Genomic DNA, 20882 nt, shown 5'->3' with positions numbered 1-20882 from the left:
TATCTGCTGGTCCTTTGAGGTGTCTGAGTCCCCTGCAACCCCCACCTGCCACTGGGCAGTGTCAGAAGCAGCCCAATATGATCTAAAAAGAACTGACTCAGATCTAGGGAAAAAGGGCTGTTTCAGAGGGAGATGTAGCCAGGGATTGGAAGGCAGAAAGCTGGAGTCGATGGCGGCTCTTCCATCTCGCATCAGTTGTATGAATTTACTGAGATAAAAGACTCTGATATCTCCTCTGTGGAAGAGATTCAGAAAATGGAGGTTTTGTTGCAGGTTCAGCAAGATTAAATGAAGTAAAAAATAAAAAGCAACCCAGCCCTGTAAACTTTGTTCTTTTTAAAAAAATTACTGCATATTGACAAATCGTTATTGTATGTATTTATGGGACACAAAGCGATGTTATTATTTATTTATTTATTTATTTGAGGTGGAGTCTCACTCTGTCACCCAGCCTGGAATGCAGTGTCGTGATCTCGGCTCACTGTGACCTCTGTCTCCCAGGTTCAAGCAATTCTCTTGCCTCAGCCTCCGCAGTAGCTGGGATTACAGGCACGTGACACCATGCCCGGCTAAATTTTGTATTTTTTAGTAGAGATGGGGTTTCACCATGTTGTCTAGGCTGGTCTTGAACTCCTGACCTCAAGGGATCCACCTGCCTTGGCCTCCCAAAGTGCTGGGATTACAGGCGTGAGCCACCGCACCTGGCCGGATGTTGTAATATATGTATACAATATGGAATGATGGAATGGAGCTGATTAACATATTCATCAGCTCAAATACTTATCTTTAATTCTGAAGATTCTGTCTAACTGAAACTTTATGCCCTTTGACTCTCTCCCTAGTCTGTCTCCCACTCCCTGCCAGTCTTTTGGCTACATTCTGTTTTCCTTTTAGGAGTTCAGCAGTAGCCAAATTATAGAATCGACTTATATGTCCATCAGCAGATGAATATTTAAGAAACTGGTATGTATGCACAATGTAATACTATTCAGCCTTTAAAAAGAGGGCAATTCTGTCACTTGTGACATGGGTGAACCTAGAGGACATTATACTGAGTGAAATAAACTAGGGACAGGAAAACAAATACCGCGGGTTCTCATTTATCTGTGAAATCTAAAGTAAGCGTTGTTCTTCTTAATGGTTTCTTCCCTCAGCAGAAATCGACCCTAAAGACTTGGAAGAGACTTGAATCCAAATGCAGAACGTTGCTTTTGGTTTTAATTTCTTCCTCATTTATGAAGGCAAAACTGATGTTTTAAAACTGAAAACGCCCAATTAGGTAAATGAATATAGATCTTCAAAGAGAATCGCATGCCGTATTTTGTTTTTTTTTTCCCCCAGAAATCTCTTTGGCTTCTAATTTTACCTGCATCAAAGGCAACAATAAATTAAGCAGTAGCTTTGACAAAGGCCCAGACCACAAGAGAGTAAGCCTTCAGTAAACAATCTTCTCAAAAAGATAAACCAGGAGTTCTGTTTAGGAGTAAGGACCAAGAGTCTGATGAGGGACTTTTCCCCGTCTGAGTTGAACCAGAGGAGGGGTGTTTTTCCATGGTACCTTTTTCATAATCATGCATAAAATCAAAGCCTGTCTTGTAAAGGGAGTGGAGTTCCGACCAATACAAATGCATATCTCTGTGTGACTATAATTTACGTTTTGGCAGATGCTGTGTGGATGTTAACGAAGGAGATTTAGGGGCTGTGTGTTGGCCCCTGGTCTCCATTTGGCAATTCTTAGACACTGGATGATTCCTATGAGTAGGTGGTGTGGTAAGGAATTTAACCATTTAATCTCCCCAGAAAGAGGTCTGACCTTGGTCCTCAGCTTCAGGAAGGTGATTTATGTCATGCCTGATAGGAGTGTCTTCATTCAGGGTAGCAACTAGACATACTGCTTAGGGTGGAGTTGCCACACTTGAAAGTCCTGGGGTTGGGGCTGAGTGAGACAGAAAGACTAGCCATGTGATTTAGGGTGGTGCTTTGGGTCATAAGCTGTTGGGCAACGTGGAGATTGAGTTCAATCAATCATGATGAAGCCCCAGTAAAAACCCTGAATACTGAGGCTCAGGTGCCCTTACCTAGTTGGCCATACTTGTGAATATTGTCACACTTGATAGCAGGAGGGTAACATGTCCTGACTGCACAGGAAGGCACAGTGGAAGCTTTCTGGGAACCCTTCCAGACTTCATTCTACACACTTCTTCTTTACCTGATTTTGATTCTTATTCTTTCCCTTTAATAAATGGTAACTGTGAGTCGAAGAGCTTCAGTGAGCTTCTAATCCTTCAAGCAAATTATTGAATCTGGGGATGGTTTTGAAAACTCCCCAAACTTACAGTTGATGTCAGAAGATAGGATGATCCCAGGCGGGACTGTGATGCCCTATAACTTGATTTCTGGCTCAAAACTTTGCCATTTGCTAAACTCTGTGCATAGGCCAAGTGGTAGATGTGGCTGTCTGGTTTCTTCTTAGCATAGGCTACATCTGGATTTCCAAGTATAATTATGAGTTAGTGATTATGTTACCTGCTGATCAGCACCTCAGATTTTGAAGGACCTCCCTTGCTGCGAGAGTCACACTGAGAACACGGAGTCTCTGAGCAGCGTTTCGGGGAGCTGTGTCTGCCTTGGGTCATGCAGCTGGGGGTGCTGCTATTATTTTTCTTCTTGAAGGTAGAAAGTGGCCTGCTGTTGGCTACTCTTTTACTTACACATAGCAGGAGACCCAGGTGTGCAGTGGAGGACTGTTTCTTGTGGCTCAAGAGAAGATCACCATTGTCAACTGTTGTGGGGAGAAGAGGGCTGGTTGTAATTTTCAGGTCTATAAGTAAAACAGTTATGAGGTTTTCTTTGGTGTTAATTTTGTCTGGCACAGGGAGGGATTGTAGGATGGCCTCTTTCTCTGTGAACTCCAGTGAAACCAGAGAACTTCATGAGGATGGGGAATATGGGATGGCGTGTTGATTTGGTCTCTTCTGTCATTAAACATCAATCCCTGGAAGACTCTTAAGTGGCAGTTCTGGGATTTTTCCTGGGAAGAGCTGACATAATTCTCTACTACAGGGGGCTTTAGGGAGCTGGGTAATGACTACCTCTCTGGGTATTTTTTCCACTGTGGGTAATAATTCTTCCTTATGATGGAAAGTGAATTTATTTTACATTTAAATGAAAACAAGTTATAATTCAACATTTGAAATTAAAGCATATTTATCACTAAGGTGGTTACATTTTTCATTGTGAATAGATGCCATTCAAGTTTAATTTGCCACTAAAACTGCAAGAAAAACATCTATTACCTGTTAATAATGGTTGTCTTTATTCTATTTGTTTTTTCTGGTGCTTTGGTGACAATAAAATAGAAGACAATCATGCACTGTGAAAAGGAGCTGAATTGGAAGGAACAGTGTTCATAAAAAGCATTTTTCCCCATGGGAGAATTGATTGAAGTTGTCATTCCATCAGTTGGAAAAAATTTCCTCTATTTGTGGTGTTGGCTGGCTTGGAGAAATAATATCTTTTCTGTACTATGATTCTTTTCTTCTTTTTTCCTTAAATAAGAGGCGAAGTAGTTATTTTCATTTGCATCTATAAGTCTTGGGACCTGTAGCTGAATGCAATCATTCCAATGATTGAAGTAGTATCTCATTTTAATACATTCTGTGCATTTGAAATCTTTTTTAAAAAATTACTTTACCTGTGCAATTTTAAAAGTAACACAAGGTACCATATGACCCGGCAACTGTATTTTTGGTAATTTATTCAAGGGAAGTAAATGCCTACATGCACACAGAAACCTATATATGAAAATCAATAGCAGCTTTATTCATAAGATTCAGAAACTGACAACAACCCAAATGTCTTCTATATTATGGAATACTATTCAATAATAAAAAGGAAATAATTATTGATGTACACCAAAAATGAGATAAATCTCTAGGTAATTATGTTGCATGTAAAAAACCAATCCAAAAGCTTCCATACTGCATTATGCTTTTTATATGACATTTTTGAAGTGGTTGTCAGGGGTTAAATGTGACCGTGTTGGAGAAGGTGGGCATGGCTGCAAAAGAGTGGCATCCTTTTATGGCAATTAAATTTTACTTGACTGTGGTGATGAGATTTTTCTTAACTATGGTGGTGAATACACAAATGTACACTTAAAAAATCTCATAGAACTAAATACACAAAGACACACAAATGAGTATATGTAAAACTGGCAAAATGTGAATAATGTCAATGAATTGTATCAATTTTCACTTCGTGGTGGTGGTATTTTACTATAATTATGCAAGATCATATCATAGGATTAAATTTGGTTAATGGTACATGGGGTCTCTCAACATTATTTCTTACAATATTATATGAGTCTATAATTATGCCCCCCCAAAAAAATATATATAGCTGCAAAATTGGGAAGCATGAAGTATAGAGAATTAATGTCAATGTTTTATTCTAACCCCATTCAGTATCTTTATTCCATTAATATATATCATACTTGTGTCTCGGAAATGTTATCTCCAGAATCCTTGTTATGAAAAATAATAACTTATCTTGTTGTTTAGAATGTGTTTAAAATTTTGTATTACATTACTTGAAGGCCAAACATCCTCATGGGTGCACCCGCTTACCTTGTAAATCTTCACGTGGTTCATTCCTCATGGTCCTCATTGAAATTGACAGCCTCTCTCCATTATAAAATGATTGCAGGATTTCGTGCCATAAAAAACCAAAAACGTAATGAGTAACCCATGTCCCAAACTATCTGAATGTGTTTCTTATGTTGTGCTGTTCTCACTACGTTCTTGAACATGGCAGTCGGCTATCTCCAGAGTGAGTGATCTAAGACAGAGAGTGGGCAAGAAAGAGCGGATGGAAGATGTGGTTCATACAACCTCATTTTGGAAGTGACACCCTATCATCACTTCTGCCTTTTACTATTGGTCACACAGACCACCTTTGGCACAAGGCAGGAAAGGACTACCCAAGAGGCTGTGAGCATGGGGGGCCACCTTGGAGGCTGGTGCCCATGAAGTCAAGCATATGAAAGTGGATGTGTAACCTCTCCATGCCACACAATAGGACTGCCAGTGTAAACAAGAAGGAGGATTTTTACAAACAATGATTTTCAGAAAATACTGTTAGTAAAAACATCTACCTTTTGTGTAAAGAAGGAATAGAAAATAAAAAACAATACATGTGTCTGCTTATCTTTACTAGAAAAAAAATATGCACAGGAAAATAAGTCAACCAAAATGAAATTGGTTACTTGGAAAAGGTGAGGCTGGAGTGGGCAGGTGGAATATGAGAGAGAGTGAGACAGTTTTATACTTTCTTGAATAAATTTTGACTTTTGGAAGTACAAAAAATTAATAAAGATGGGAGGGGGATAAAAACATTATAAAACTGAATCTAAAATTAGCAGACTATGTATTTTATATGAATGCTATAACAACACTGAAGGGAATCGACCAAAACAAAACTAATCAGTATAACTTACGAACACAGTGTTTCACTATCCACTCACAATCTTTAATAGGGTTAATAAGTTTGTTTCACGTTGCTGTTTTTGTTCTAATCTTCAGAGAACATTTTGGAGTGTTACAGAATTGAACAGAGGAGTGAATATTGTTGTTATCATTGGGAGTCCGGATTTTCACTATGGAAGGAAGAACACACCGATATGGACATGGGAAAGAACCCTGTGGTAATGCACTATAATTTGGATATTGCTATAAACTTGTAATTTCCAAATATACATGTATCTGCATGTATATAAGCACATGTGTAAGTATGTATGTAAAATATGTGTGAATGTTCATTTGTATGTATGTCTCTATAGATATAAATAGGTATATTGATACATATATTTCCTCACTCTGTCCACAAAAAGGCCTAAAAAGCAAAGCAATGTCAGTATCGATACTTACACTTTACACTCTGCATTTGGTCTCAAATATAATTCTCCTCTGAGAAGAATTACACTTCCTCAGAGAAGTTGCTTATTACAGGGCTGGGCCAGGGTAGGTATAAGATAAGCTCAGAATAACATGCTGTACCTGAACATAAGAAAGTGTTCTTTGTAGATTTTGGATATTAGCCCTTTGTCAGATGAGTGTAAATGACGAGTTAATGGGTGCAGCACACCAACACGGCACATGTATACATATGTAACAAACCTGCACGTTGTGCACATGTACCCTAGAACTTAAAGTATAATAATAAAAAAAAAGTGCTGGAAAAAGTGGTGGGTGCATGTCTCAAGAAAACAGGAACAAGCTTGAAGGGACTCTTACTGGCCAAATATAGGACAAAGAACTTAATCAGTCTAGATAGGATAGATAAATAAGATAAAGATAGACAGATGATAGATAATAGATAAGACAGATGATTAGATTGATATATAAGATTGACAGAAGATAGATAAGATAGATGATGATAGATTAGATAGATAGAAGATAGAGAACAGAATATAATGGAATGATGAATGGATGAATAGATAGATATGATAGATGATTAGATTGATAGATAAAATAGAAGACAGATAAGACAGATGATGATAGAATGATATAGATAGATTAGATTAGACCATAGAATAGAATAGAATAGAACAGAACAGAATAGAATAAGCCAGAAGCCACCATTGTCAGCAAACTAACACAGGAACAGGAAACCAAACACCACATGTTCTCATTCATAAGTGAGAGTTGACCAATGAGAACACATGGACACAGGGAGGGGAACATCACACACTGGGGCCTGTCAGGAGCTGGGGGCTATGGGAGGGAAAGCATTAGGACAAATACCTAATGCACACGGGGCTTAAAACCTAGATGACGGGTTGATGGGTGCCATAAACCACCATGGCACATGTATACCTGTGTAACACACCTGCACGTTCTGCACATGTGTCCCAGAACTTAAAGTAAAATAAAATATAAATTAAATAAAAAGAATAGATGGATGAATTGATGGATAGATAAGATAGATGATTAGATTGATAGATAGGAAGAAGATTTGAAAGATAAGATAATAGATAGATAGAGAGAGAGAGAGAGAGAGAAGGGGGCACTTTCTTCCAGCAGAATGCCAAAGGCCTTCTGATAAAAGTGCAGAAAGTGCTCAAGTTAGATAAGTAAGCATTTTGCAACCATCAGAGTAGCATCATATCAGGCAACAATGATCAATGTATGTGAAATTCAGGGAGAATTTTAATAAAGGGTATGATATTTGCCTGGTCATAAGGTGTCTCCTCACACATTTCTTATTACTTGGTAGCGGAATAGTGATAATAAGAAGAGAAATTGGAGAACACCCTCCTTGACCAGGTTATCAAAATTAACAGCTTCCCTTAGGTCCAGATGAGTATCCTATCTGAAGGACCCAGCACAGCCCATAGAGTATTCGAGCCAGCAGCACGTACCCTCAATTACATCTTGAGGGAAATCAGAAAAAAAACTCCAAAGAAGTGAACAGTTCAGTCATCTCAGTAACTCAGCTGTTTAAACCTTCCCATGTAGGCAACAGGAAAGACAAAGGCATGATAACTAAAAATGCTCAGGGGATAAGGCATTCCTGCCATGCAGAAGTTTGTCTCTCGCTTAAGAAAACATGCTGGTAGGGCATTGCAGGAAGACAGAAAGCAGCCCATTCGGGGTGATCTTACTGAACTTCCAGTTTACTTGCTTGTATTTGAGGATGTTCTATTTCTTTTCCTGTATTTCTCTTGTACTAGAGGATGTGATATCTTTGTTAATGCTTACATCAGTCATGAAAGAAATTGCAGAATATCTCTAGGATAACAAGTGAAATGTTAAAGACTATGCAATGATTCTTTATCAGTCTGGGAAACTAATAAAGGACCTGGAAGTTTTATTTTTAAACATCTACACTGAACTGCATTCATTGAAACTTAAAATATACTTTATCTTTCCAAGAGTTAAACATATTGAATAAAGTGAAAGATGCCCTGTGTATAAAAAGAAAAAATGAACAGCTTGGGTTTAATAGAACACACCACAAAATAAATTGATGATTCAAGGGAATTCTAGAGAGACTTCTCATTGCGGGTGGGGATGTTGGAAGGGAATTTGGAGAAAGTTTTGCACATTTTAGGAGTGGGAACAATAGGGTGGAGATAAATGGGGTAAGTGGAAAGATGAGAAAGGCAGGGCTAAGGAGAGAGAAGAAGAAGAACGTAGAATGTTGAGAATCACAAAATAAAAGTGGCAAACACAATGTTGACAGCTGAAGGAACTAAATTGAAGTCAAAACAAAATGCTGATGAAAATCAAGCCTGCCACTTAGGGTAACATTTGTGGGCATACAAGCTTGCACTCAGTGGCTACAATACATCATTTGACTTTCTGCCCAGATGGAGAAGACACAGTGGTCCTTCCTAAAGGGAGTAAGAGAAATTGGCAACACTAGGTTTCTGCCTAGAGGATCAAAATTCTTACCAAAGAAAGGAAGTGTGTGTGTGTTTGGGGGTGGGGGGGTCCTAATTTTATCTTTACTCTTCTCTGAGTTTTCTAAAAGGTCCACAGACTACTTTTGTATATGGTTCTCCCAGGATAGATTTTTTTTTCTTTTACAATATACTAAATTCTTTAAAACACCAGATATCTGAGGCAATGGAAGACCCTTGAGGAGTGGGTTCCTAATTAACTCGTTGGTGTGAATACTTCAGCCTCCTTGTGGTTGGTGGAGCTCTCAGCAGAAAGGTGATGAGTCCCTCTCATGGATGAGCTTTTGCTTAACAGTGCAGAGCTTTCCAGAACTCTCCCCAATAGTGATCATCCTAGGAATAAAGAAGAGAGGAACAGAGCACCCAGCTCCCCCACACTGAGTACACAGCACAGAGTGAGAAACAAACCCTTGTCCCAAAGCCACCTGAATATTGTGTTTGGTGCTGTGGCACCCCTGAGCCTATTTCACTGACAAAAGGTGAAAAGAAACCAAATGTGCTTCTGGTTTTATAAAGGAAGCAGCTTTCCTGGGAAGATGGCCAGGATGAATCCCCAGACCATTACAGTTAAACCTGCATTTATTGATCACCAGCTGTGTGCTCATAACTGCATTTTCACAAAGCTTCCAAAACAGTTCCCAGGGAACGATCTAAAAACGCCTCCCTGCATGAAGGATTCAAGAAGCTGCTGGGACACTCACTTTCGGGGCCCTGCCTCTGGGAGCCGGGGTCTAGGGGGGTCATCCTTCCTCTGCCCTCTGTGGGGCTTTGCCTGCCGAGGAGCCTTCAGCCCTAAAGGGAAGAGGGAGGTGCAGGGTTTTCGTTGCTTTAAATCTGCCTCGTTACTGTCTTATAGGTTTCTTCTGAGACCTGGGCTGCTCCTGCCTGGCCACCCACCAGGCTGCATCAGGTTCTGCTTATTCCCAGGCCTCCTCCCTGCAGTCTCTCTGCACTCCCTGGAGGCAAAGACTGTGTCTTGTTCGTCTCTGTGTCCTCAGAGGCTCACATATGGCAGGGGCTTCAGAAAGACCTGTGGACCCCCAAACCTTACATCTGAACTTTGTGAATTTTATTTGTATTCTATGGCAAGCAAAATGTATGTTTGCTAATTTTTATTAAAAAATCTCATTTCTCTTTTGGCTGGGAGTCCCTCTCTGGAGCTCTCCTGTCCTGTCTCCTTTGTGATTTTTCTCCTTCCCGCCCCTGGAGACACACACCCTCCCCTCCCCGCTGCAGGCAAGTCTGGCTAGAGAGGGTCCTTGCTGGACTCTGCTGCCTGCAACCTGCCCACCTGCCCTTCGAAAGCTCAGGCTCATTCTGTGACTCAGGGAGGCTGTTTATTCACTCGCTCTCATGATAAAGCTGCATGCGCAGCAAGTGACGGGAAGCTGATGAATGGGAAGTGACCCAGGAAATGTGTCTCAGCTTGTTCCTTCTCTCCACCTCCTTCTCGGGGATTCCTAGTTTCTCCCCTAAAACTGTCTTTTTTTCTCCTGATTTTGCTTAGTTTGAGGATTTTCTTTCCAACCCATGTTTGCCAATTTAATTCCACCATTTTAGCTCCTAACTGGAGTGGAGGGTGAATCGGCTTCCTGTGCTCAGAGTTGGAATTGGATCTGCATTCTGGGGTCCCTTGATCTCTTCATTAAGCACAGCCAGCCCTTACAGCTCATCTGGGCATAATTAACGTCAGCCAGAATGTTTGCATTTAGTTTGGGTGGGACTCTTGCAGGGGCCTGGGAAAAGAGAAAGAGTAAAATGCAATTCTTTATCTCCCGAGAGACCAATATGCAAGGAGAGAGTTAGAGAGAAGAAGGAACCACCAACCTGACTGGGGAGATGATTGTACAGTGATACAGAAGCTGCCAGGCCTCTCCAGGGGCAGGACTGAAATTTCAAAGACCATCCTCAGGCGGAGGAAAGGGCGGAGCAAAGGCCCACAGACAAGCAAGGACCAGGGAAGCATAATGCAAAGGCCCACAGGTGTGCATATCCAGGTGCTCTTGATGCAAAGACCCACAGGTGTGCACGTCCAGGTGAACTGGATGCAAAGGCCCACAGGTGTGCACATCTTCCTTTTATAGTGCAAGCTCTTTTCCTTCTCATGAGTGCAGAGGGGGTTGGTGTCCTGTACCTCCTGGGTGTCCAGTGCCAAGTTCTTTCCAGGAAAACAGGTTTCTTTGACAGGGTAAGGCAGACTTTATTTTTTTTCCTTCCTTTTACAGTGCAAGTTCTTTTCCTTCTTATAAACATAGAGAACTTACCACCTTTAGTGTAATAGGCATAAGACTGTGTTCATAGGCTTCATCCTGTCTGTTTGTGGTAATCGTAATTATGATAATAGTGGCCTAAGGTCCCTGATGCCCCAATCTCATGCCTGCTTCTGTTTCCTGCTCACACACCTCGGCACACCAGCCCCTCCTTGCTGTCCCTCAAACACACCATAGCATGCTCCTCACTGCCTGGGGCCCTCATGCCTGCTACTCCCAGTGCCTGGAAAACACAGGTATCCTCATAATTCCCTCCTCGTCTCCTTCTCAGCTTTAAACCATTTTACACTGAGCACTTTGGTGGCATTAGGCACATTCACGATGTTGTGCAATCATCACATCTATCTAGTTCCAAAACATTCCATCACTCATAAGTAAATCCACAGCTCACAGCTATTATGCGGTCACTCCATCCTCCCCCTAGGCCAGCATCCACCAACTGCATTCCTTCTGGATGGATGTGCCTATTCTGCACATTTCCTATAAGTAGAGTCATGGGACATAGGATCCCTCCTACTGACTTCTCTAACTCAGCAGGATACTTGCCAGCTTCCTCCACACTGTAGCCTGTGCCAGCGCTTCATTATTTACCATGGCTGCCTCCCTTACGGAGCCAGAAGCCCCCTCCAGGAACTCTGGCCCTCCCTATCCCTTTCTCACTTTATTTTTTTTTTCTCTGATGCTATCTGCTAATCTAATTATTTCACTACCTGCTCATGAGTCACTATCAGCTAATCTAATGATTTCAGTTATTTATCGTGGTGAATGTCGAGTTTTGCCCCCTAAAATGCAAGCTTCACAGGAGCAAGAAACATTGCTTAATTCCACCGCTGCAGCCTCAGTGCCCCAGACAGTGCTTGGTGCTCAGTGGGCACTCAATCCATATTTGCTGAATGAATGAATGAATGATCAAATTATATTACTGAGCCTTGCCAAGTGCCTGGACTGATGGTATCTCCTTTGTAGCTGAGGAACCCTGGGCTAAGGTCACGCAGGTAGTAGGAGGTAGACACAGATATGAACCCAGGCAGAAATGCTCTGAATACTTCTGTTGTCACTATGATGCTGCTGTGCCTCACTGTGAACTTGTATGTTCCTCTCTGTGCATCCAAGCATGCATAATACAAAGGCCCACAGGTGTGCACATCCAGGTGAGCATGATATAAAGGCCCCACAGATGGGCACATTCAGATAAGCATGATGCAAAGGCCCACAGGTGTGCATGTCTAGGTGAGTGTGATGGGAGCAGCAGGAGCTGGGCTTGACAGACAGGTGGGAATGAGGTGACTCGAGTGTCTTCCTAATGGAAAGCAAAGCCTACTCTGCGCATGGCGTGGGGTGGGGGTTAAACAGAGCTGTGGCAGGATGCAGGACGAGGTGGCGGCACAAATATTGATTGAGTGCTCTCGTGTGTGTGTGCATGTGTATGTTTGCATGAATTCTAAACCTGCTTCCTCTCTTGAAGCTCTGCTCAGCCCACAGAAACCTCTCACTTCTCTGAAATCCTTCAGCCCTAATGCTGGCTAGGTACCGTGGCCTCCACTTTTGTGCTGTCTTGAAGCAGTATTCATTGCCCATGCAGGTACCACACTCACTCAGCTGGACGGTTAGTTCCCTGGTGTAAGGAGGTGAGTCTTTTCTGCTTTCTTTTCTGCCCCAGAGGTATATGGGGATTGCTAGGAGAACAGCCCATGTTTTCAGATTGATTTCTGTGAATTTCATTTCCTCCTCTTCTTCCGGAAGTAGGACCTGGGGAAAATAAAAAAACTCACTTGCACAATGGTTAGAAACCTAAGACAGCTTACAAAAGCCACCACAATGGCATACTGAACCGTATCATCCCTAGATCTGGTGGTCTTTGTTCTTTGTTTTTTTTTTCGTGCTGTGATCACTCTTATGAGCACAGATGAGGGGCTTCATGGATGGGCAAATGCACACCTCCTTCCAGAACAAGTCCCTCCCATGCCTGGCTGGATCCAGAAAGCCCTCCTCAGACTCTGTGCTAATCGCTGCTTTCCACGTGGCCATGTCTATGTGGTCTCAACATGAGGAGGGGCTGAAACGGGGACAGCTGGGAAGGCCGCCTCACCTTCAAACAGAGGAACCCTCTGCTTCATATGAGGAACCATCAGCGTGTCCTTGGTGGCACAAGTCTCTCTGGAGGCCCTGAAAGTGTGAACTGCAGCCTCTCACTGTTATCTAGTCTGCTTGTCTGAGGCCTGGCTGACCAGGGCACATTTTCTAAAGCTACTGAAAGCAATTCCTTTTTTTTTTTGAGATGGAGTCTCGCTCTGTCACCAGGCTGGAGTACAGTGGTGTGGTCTTGGCTCACTGCAACCTCCGCCTCTCGGGTTCAAGCGATTCCCCTGCCTCAACCTCCTGAGTTGCTGGGACTACAGGCAAGCACCACCATGCCGAGCTAATTTTTTGTATTTTAGTAGAGACAGGGTTTCACCATGTTGGCCAGAATGGTCTCTATCTTCTGACCTCGCGATCTGCCCGCCTCAGCCTCCCAAAGTGCTGGGATTATAGGCGTGAGCCACCGCGCCTGGCCTTATTTTTTAATTAAGCCAAATACATCATCTCTCCTGCAGTTCAACGCATTTCACTCTTGAACAGTACTGTTCAGCCATTTGAGTATCTGTGGCCTTCCTGTTCTTAGCCCATAGCACAGAGTCAGAGGAGGAAATAAAACCGAGCCAGTTCCAGACCACTGGGGCCAGCGCCATCAGTGTGTATCACTGGGTTGAAGGGAAACCACTTCTTTTGAGGACCAGCTACAGGCTGGTCACTCTCAAAGCATTGGCCAGGAAGGAGCTGTAAATTTACTCTCATAAAATCCAATCTTAGCCATTTCCTGTGTCTTTTAATTCTTTCCTTTTTAAAGATCCTTCAACGTAAAGGGTTTTTCTTTTCCTGAAAGTTTTTTGAGAATTTTAGAAATTCTGCTTCTTTCTTTAATTCTGTCTTCATAAAATGAATTTTCTCACACATCCTATAATTTTCATTAATAAAAAAAATAAAAAGAAAAGCGGCGTGGGTCATTGCCCCCACAGAATAACCTGCATTATAAGACGGTTTACTGCAAAGAACTTCCTAATGTATTTGAATAATAAAGATGGTCAGGAAGGTGATCTCAGTGAGAAATAATAGCAAAGTTAGATTGGAATACTCAGCAGGGGAGGCACTGGCAGTACCCAGGAGAGCCAGAGCTGGGAGTTTATGGACCTTCTTTAGGCGGGGCTGTGAGTCCTCCCTGAATTCAGGGAGATGCATTTGAAGCCTGTGAGTCTGATGGGAGGAGGAGATTCTCAGAGTCAGGGTCAGACCCACACATGTTCACTGTCACCAGGCTGATCACAGGTACTGAGATTGAAGGGCTGTGCTGGCCCTGGGAGCCCCTGCCCCTCTAACCGGGAGATGCCCTCACCCTCAGCTGGTGGTTGCCACAGAGGGATGTGGGGCCAGGACCACACCAACTTCTGTTGCTTGTTTCAAGAGAAGTCAGACATCTGGATTTGAGGTAGAATCTCTCAATTTTTAAATGTTGACACTTTAGAAAGACCATGCAGGGCAACACAAAACACATCTTCATTCATTTGCAAGCTTCATCTGAGAACTGGTGGTAAGCGGCCCTCTCTCATTATCTGCCAAAGATACTTTGGACTCTGTTATTTTCTTCTCTCATGAACCTCAAGTCCCATCCCAGTCCTTACGTTCAGGGTGTTTCCTCCCGGTGCTGCCAAGCCGGCCTCGCCTTGTTCCTCTGCATCCCGCTGCTCTCCTCACCTTGAGTCAGGAAAGCTGCTCCCTGCCTCGTCCACGCGCATCGGTCCTAGGCCTCACTGTGCTGTTCCTCTTGTCCCCCATATGTCCTCCTCTTCTGTCTGTTGACACAAATCCCACCCACCCCTCAACCCCAGCCCAGTTCCAGCCTCTTCTGAAAAGTCCTCTTCCATTGAATTCTAAATTCATTTTGTCCTTATTATGCACACAATGCGGCTTGATTGAAAATACACTGGCCTCACGTTCCCTTCACTGGTGTTTTACTGCGTACTCTCTTTAAGAAACAGAAACCCAACTCAAATGGCTTAATCCATAAAGGAAACACATTAACTCAAAAAAAAAATCCAAGGGTACATCTAACCTTGGGCATAGCTGGATCTAGGTGCTACAATAATCTCATCAGGAATCTGCTTCTCTGTCTTTCAGTTTTGTGTTGGCTTCATTCGTTTCCATGGGAGTAGCAAGATGACTGTCAGCACCTGTAGGCTTTTGTCCTATCGGTTCTGCAATCTTCGGAGAAAGGGAAACTTCTCTTTCCCAATGATTTCAGGAAGACCTCAGCTTAAATCTCATTGGCCCAGGCTTAGTCATGTGCCCATCCCTGAACCAATCACTGGGACCAACAGAATGGAATATGTTGATTGGCCTGGCTGGCTCACATGACAGTCACTAGAATTGCAGATGGTGTCAGCTCCATCTGAACCACATGGACCGAAGTGTGCAATGAATAAGTTCCCAATGCAAAAATTGGCATGCTGCTATAAGAAGAAAGGAAAAATGATGCTAAATTGGCTAAAATTAACCTAAATTTAAAAATTCCACCCTTTAGATTTTTCTAATCTCTTAGGTTTCATTTAGACTATTTATTTGTGTTTGTATGTGTGTTTGTGTGTATATCTACATGTATGTGTTGTGTGTGTGTATCTACATTTTCTTAAGTAGCTATTGTTTACAAGGCCCTGTGCTGGGCTGTGGGGCAGTGTGCTGAAAAAGACAGGTGCAGTTCTCATCTCATGGACACATTTGGTGATGGAACTATAGAGAAAGGATTACCCAAATAATTAATTAGCCTTTCAGAGGTATTTTGAAGGAAAATACAGGAAATTTTAAGAGCACTAAACAGGGAGATAGGATGGTGAATAGGAGGCTAAAAATGACTTTTTTTTTTTGAAGAGGTTATCTGAGGATATCTGAATAACAAGTAGCCATCATCAGAGAAGAAAGGGTGAGGTGGGTAGCTGAACATTCTCTACATGTGACCACTGAACTCTGAGTGGATGTTGGCATGTCTGTGTTTCCATAGAAATGCCTAAGGATGGTAACCACCAATGCAATTTGGTGGCTTTTCTTTGGAAGAAAACTTGATTGATCCACTGCTCCTACAATTCTGTGTATTTACTTATATTAGTGTGGTCAGATTGTCATAACAAAATACCACAGACAGGGTGGCCTAAATAACAGAAATTTCTTTTTCACAGCCCTAGAGACTGGTAAGTCCAAGATCAAGATGCTGTCAAGATGGTTTTATTCTGAAGCCTCTTCTCTTGGCTTTTAGGTGGCCGCCATCTTGCTGTGTCCTCACTTGGCCTTTCCTTGACACAGGTTCAGAGAGAGAGGACTCTGATGTCTCTTTCTCTTCTTACAAGAGCATCAGTCTCTTTGGATTAGGGACCCAACCTTATCAGCTCATTTCATCTTTATAACCTCCTCACAGGCCCTATCTCCAAATACAGTCACATTGGGGTTGAGGGCTTCAACGTATAAGTTGAGGGAGGAGGGACAGAAATATGCAGTTCATAGCAGTGCTGTACAATCATGTAGGGTTTTTTTTTCCCAGTTAAGCCATACACAAAACCTCATGCCAAAGACCTAAGGGTCCATGCTAATGAGTTGAAGAGCTAAGCTTAGGGATGGAGGTTGAGATCCAAAAACCTAGAAAGCTTGCTGGTCCCCAGGCTCATTGAAGCTTCCAACTGCCTTAAAGGTTGCAGGGCAAGAATTTATCTTCCAAATATTAAGTACACTAAAAGCAATTGAACTACTTCTTAGCTAAATGAAGCTTCTACTTGATGCTTCTAATCCTCTCCTGACCCCAACTACTTTACTCAAATCCTACTTGTGAAGCAAATGGGTTTTCATTACTGGCAGGATATTTTAAAAGTGCCATATTTGGAGTCCTCCATTAGCCGACCATCCCTTGAGACTGGGTAGGAATTCACATCGTGGTCTGAATTGCTACATCCTTTTATTGCCACAATCGAAATGGATGGCAATAGGGGTGTGCTCACAGTGTGATGTGCTTTTCTTCTCCCTAAGCACGCCATTAGTTATTTATAGATTGCCTCCTCTTTGTGCTGATAACTTTTTACATTTTTCATTTATGCAATCAATTTTATTTCTGTTGTACTTTTTCTATTTAGAATTGTGATTGCCTGGACTGACTGTCTGGGAATCCATGACTGCACATGTGGAGAGAGATTAACAGAAAGAGTATGCAGTCACTTGTCACAGAGTCCTTGGGATCTCAGCAATCCCTGGTTTGACAGGAAGCTCTGGAGTCATGATCTACCTCAAGTTTCTTGTTGCTGGGAGGAATAGAATTACACAGATGGTGAGTGAAAGGCAATTTATTCCTGTTATCCTTGTTCTAGGAAAGGCTCTGTTAATATCCAGCCATTTAAAAGGTTGAACCAAAGCTAATGGTAAATAATATTAACCTGATAGCAACTAAAATCCTTCTCAGCCAGGGGTCACATCTGCTTGGAGCAGGACATCAGTGAGCCTTCAGCGGCTGTGAGATGATAGATGACTGGACTCTTGGGCTTTTCTCTGACTCAGTCTAGAATGTCAAATGTCGGCTTGGGACAGGCCAGCTCCCTTTTTAGCTTTTGGCTTGGGAGATGGGCAGGAAGTAGCCATGGCTTTCTCTGGGTGTGTCCATAAGTGGTTTAAATGTTGCATGAGTTGAAACTGCTTCAAGTCCTCTCCAATACACACTGTGGCTTGTCACTGCCCCAGGGGAAGTCTGTGCTTTTTAGCAAAGGTCCTTCCACGGGCTTGTCAGCTTCTCAGGGTCAGGGCAGTGTCGCCCTGGTATACACAGCATCTACCTCAGCGCCTGGCCCTGAGCAGGTGCTCAGTGACTGTTGAAGTGGTGACTTTCTAGTCTTCATGATTCCATCCAACTTCAGCATACATAGGCATCACTTGTGTGGCCTGGGGTGCATCAGGCAGCTTTGCAGGTTTGCACTTTGTACAGGCATTGCACTGGAATTGCTTTCAGTTACTCAGTTGCCCTGAGCATGAGATTTGGAATTGATTTCCAGACCAGACTGTAAGAATATTAACCCAATACCCAAATTAATAATCAGCCTCAAGGGTATGGGGTAATTATTTATTTTGCTAAATAGCACAGAGAAGCTCTAGCTTAATTATAGTGATTTTGTTATGGAAAAGAGTGGTGATATTTCTGTATCACAGTCTCATTTATGGAAATTTGATAATGTTTACTGAGAGTCCTAGGTAGTGCCCTTTGGTGTGAAATTATTTTCTAATTTACTAACGTCATTGGCAAAAAACAAAACAAACAAACAAAAAAAATTTCTTCCTTTTTTCTTTTTTTAGATAAGGTTTTACTCTGTCGTCCAGCTAGAGTGCAGTGGTGCCATTATGGCTCACTGCAGCCTCAACCTCCCGGGCTCAGGGAATCCTCCCACCTCAGCCTCCCAAGTAGCTGGATCACAGGCACACACCATCATGACCGGCTAATTTTGTGTTTTTTGTAGAGATGAAGTTTCACCATGTTGCCCAGGCTGGAAAAGAGAACATTTTCAAACAAATACTCTTCTGGACATCACACATTTGTGCTATATATATGTATATATAGATATACACACACACACACATACATACATATATATGCCAAAATGTGAATGGGTCTCAAAACTTGGCTGTAAGAAACATATTATCTTTGCCACCCTTGTGTTTCTCCAAATCATCCACAGTTGGGTTAAACCCAGCATCAAGAACCCCCAGTGTCAGGAGTCTCTCCCACTGGAGAGACTCAACTCAGGGTTTAGCTCAGAGACTAAACCCACCAACAGTCAATGCTTGAGTCCCAGCTCTGACTCTAGGTAGCCAAGTGGCCTTGGACAAATTATTTAACATTTCCAGACCTCGGTGTAATAATCTGTAAAATAAGTGGGTTCCTTTTTTTATTCAAATATTACTCGAGTGCCTCCTGTCTGCTAGGGACTGTTGAAGGTAATAGGAATACAGTAAGAAATAGAATTGGACATGATTCCTAATCAACAGGAGTTCCTATTCCAGTGGAGAAGGCAGACAGTAGGCACATACGTGAATGAAATAAGAGAATATAACTGAGTGAACTATTAGGATGCAAATAAGAATGCAATTGAGACAGTTGGTGTGCTGTGTGCCTGGTGCCTCTGCCTGAGGGAGAGGCATCAGGGAACGTCTCTCTGAGGGCGGTGCATTTGGGTGGAGACTGAATGAAGAGAAAGAGCGAGATCCACACGACTTGGAGGAGTGCTTGGCAGGCAGTGGGAAGAGCAGATACACAGCTATGGAGGCAGGAGCTCGGAGGTCCCTGAAAGTTCTAAAATCAGAGATTTGCATACCAGGCATTACAAACCATATTCTGTGGTTGTTCCACGTGGCAGGTGTCATCTCAGATCTTCAGTTGTCCTGGGTCTGATTCTGGTGCCCTTCCAGAGGTGTAGTTTCTATCCTAAGTACCTTACTATTGATTAAATATCACCCCCCAACCCCTCTTCGCTTCAGGGATTGTGTTTCCACCAAGTAAATTTCAACCTGGGGGTGGCCCTGTCCAGCCCCTGCAGTTACCTGCTGTTCTTGACCAGTTAAGACAAAGGCAGTAGGGGCAGCCATGGTGGCTCACACCTGTAATCCCAGTGCTTTGGGAGGCCAAGGTAGGAGGATCACTTGAAGACAGGAGTTTGAGACCAGCCTGGCCAAGAAAGCGAGACCCTGTCTCTATAACAAAAAAGTCAGTAATTTTTTTAAAAGTTATGTAAAAATCCATGTAGTTGAGAAACAGGAAAATCCCTGTACTATCATCTAGTAGACTTCCATTTCTTACTCCCCTCCTAATGATCAGAAACTGCCCAAGAAATATATGCAAGTTAAGGTTGTAATTCACCTATTATTTTCTGTGAGGTCTGATGATAAAATGGTTTGGCATTTCTAACAGTGTAGTTGTAATTGAAATGGATAACGATGATTAGGAGAAAAAGCAGCTATTACATAATCTATGCCTGGTAAATGCAAGACACTAACTCTCTTATGGAATATATTATGCCTTTATGTGTCTTCCTGATATCTAGAAATAAACTACTCAGTGCTAATTTCCTACCAAACTTAACCACTGCTGAGGAATGAATGAAGAAGAGTGTTAGAGTCTGGTCCCCATCATTCCTGGTCCTGGTGGGACAGGAGTGAACGTGAAGCTACCAGGTCATCCAGGCTGGTGCTTACCTGGTTTTACAGAGTAGCTCAGAGACCAGCTATAAAAACCTGTGGCTAGACTTGATTCAAAGCTACTCCCTCCCACCCTAGCTTACCATGTTTTTGCCCTTGAGCACATGATCAAGGTCACCTTCAAAGAGAGATCTTCCCAGACAACATGTCTAAAACTGTCCCTGTGGTGTTGGACACACATGTAAACAAACAAATGAAATATAAATGCTAAAACAAAGATAGGATGGTGGGCTAAAATAAAGGCACACCTAGCCTACTTTTTCTTTTCTTTTGCTTTTTTAAACAGAGTCTCGTACTGTCACCTGGGCTGGAGTGTAGTGGTGCAATCTCGACTCACTGCAACCTCCACATCCCAGGTTCAAGTGATTCTCCTGCCTCAGCTTCCCAAGTAGCTGGGATTACAGGTGTCCGCCACCATGCCTGGCTAATTTTTTGTATTTTTAGTAGACATGGGGTTTCACTATGTTGGCCGGGCTGGTCTCAAACTCCTGAACTCATGATCCACCTGCCTCGGTCTCCCAAAGTGCTGGGATTACATGTGTGAGCCACCACACCTGGCCTTGGCCTACTTTTTCTACCAGATCAAGGAAGACTTGTAAGAGAAGCAACTATATTTTCATTTGATAGTCTACAAATACTTGTTGAGCACTGTTTCAGGCACCTGTTACTACAAAAAAGATGCCCTCCATTCCAGACCTCCGTGGATAAGAATAGCAAATGTGTACTCTGAAGCTCTCAGGTCTGCAGTAGAGTGGGCTTGGTTGATCTAGGCTGTGTGTCTCCACTTGGGGCTGCGCACTGGCCAGCTTGGCTTCTGGCTTGTATGGGTGTGGTTTAAGTCT

The 20882-nt window shown here is 42.6% G+C and overlaps 1 protein-coding gene across 1 annotated transcript in view; it reads right to left on the bottom strand.

Annotated features, from left to right (window-relative positions):
• Positions 1–19431, bottom strand: part of LOC115837045 (translation initiation factor IF-2-like) — a 73599-nt gene extending 54168 nt beyond the window's left edge. Inside the window, exons 1-3 of the mRNA XM_030821792.1 lie at positions 19387–19431; positions 12266–12483; positions 10729–10777 (exon numbers count right to left, since the gene is read on the bottom strand). Of these exons, the coding sequence (XP_030677652.1) occupies positions 10729–10777; positions 12266–12483; positions 19387–19431 (312 nt within the window). The remainder of the gene's footprint in view (positions 1–10728; positions 10778–12265; positions 12484–19386) is intronic.
• Between the last annotated feature and the right edge of the window lie 1451 nt (positions 19432–20882).

Source organism: Nomascus leucogenys, chromosome 10 (genome assembly GCF_006542625.1).
Source record: "Nomascus leucogenys isolate Asia chromosome 10, Asia_NLE_v1, whole genome shotgun sequence".
Classification (NCBI taxonomy): domain Eukaryota; kingdom Metazoa; phylum Chordata; class Mammalia; order Primates; family Hylobatidae; genus Nomascus; species Nomascus leucogenys.
This window is presented reverse-complemented; position numbering and strand designations above follow the sequence as displayed.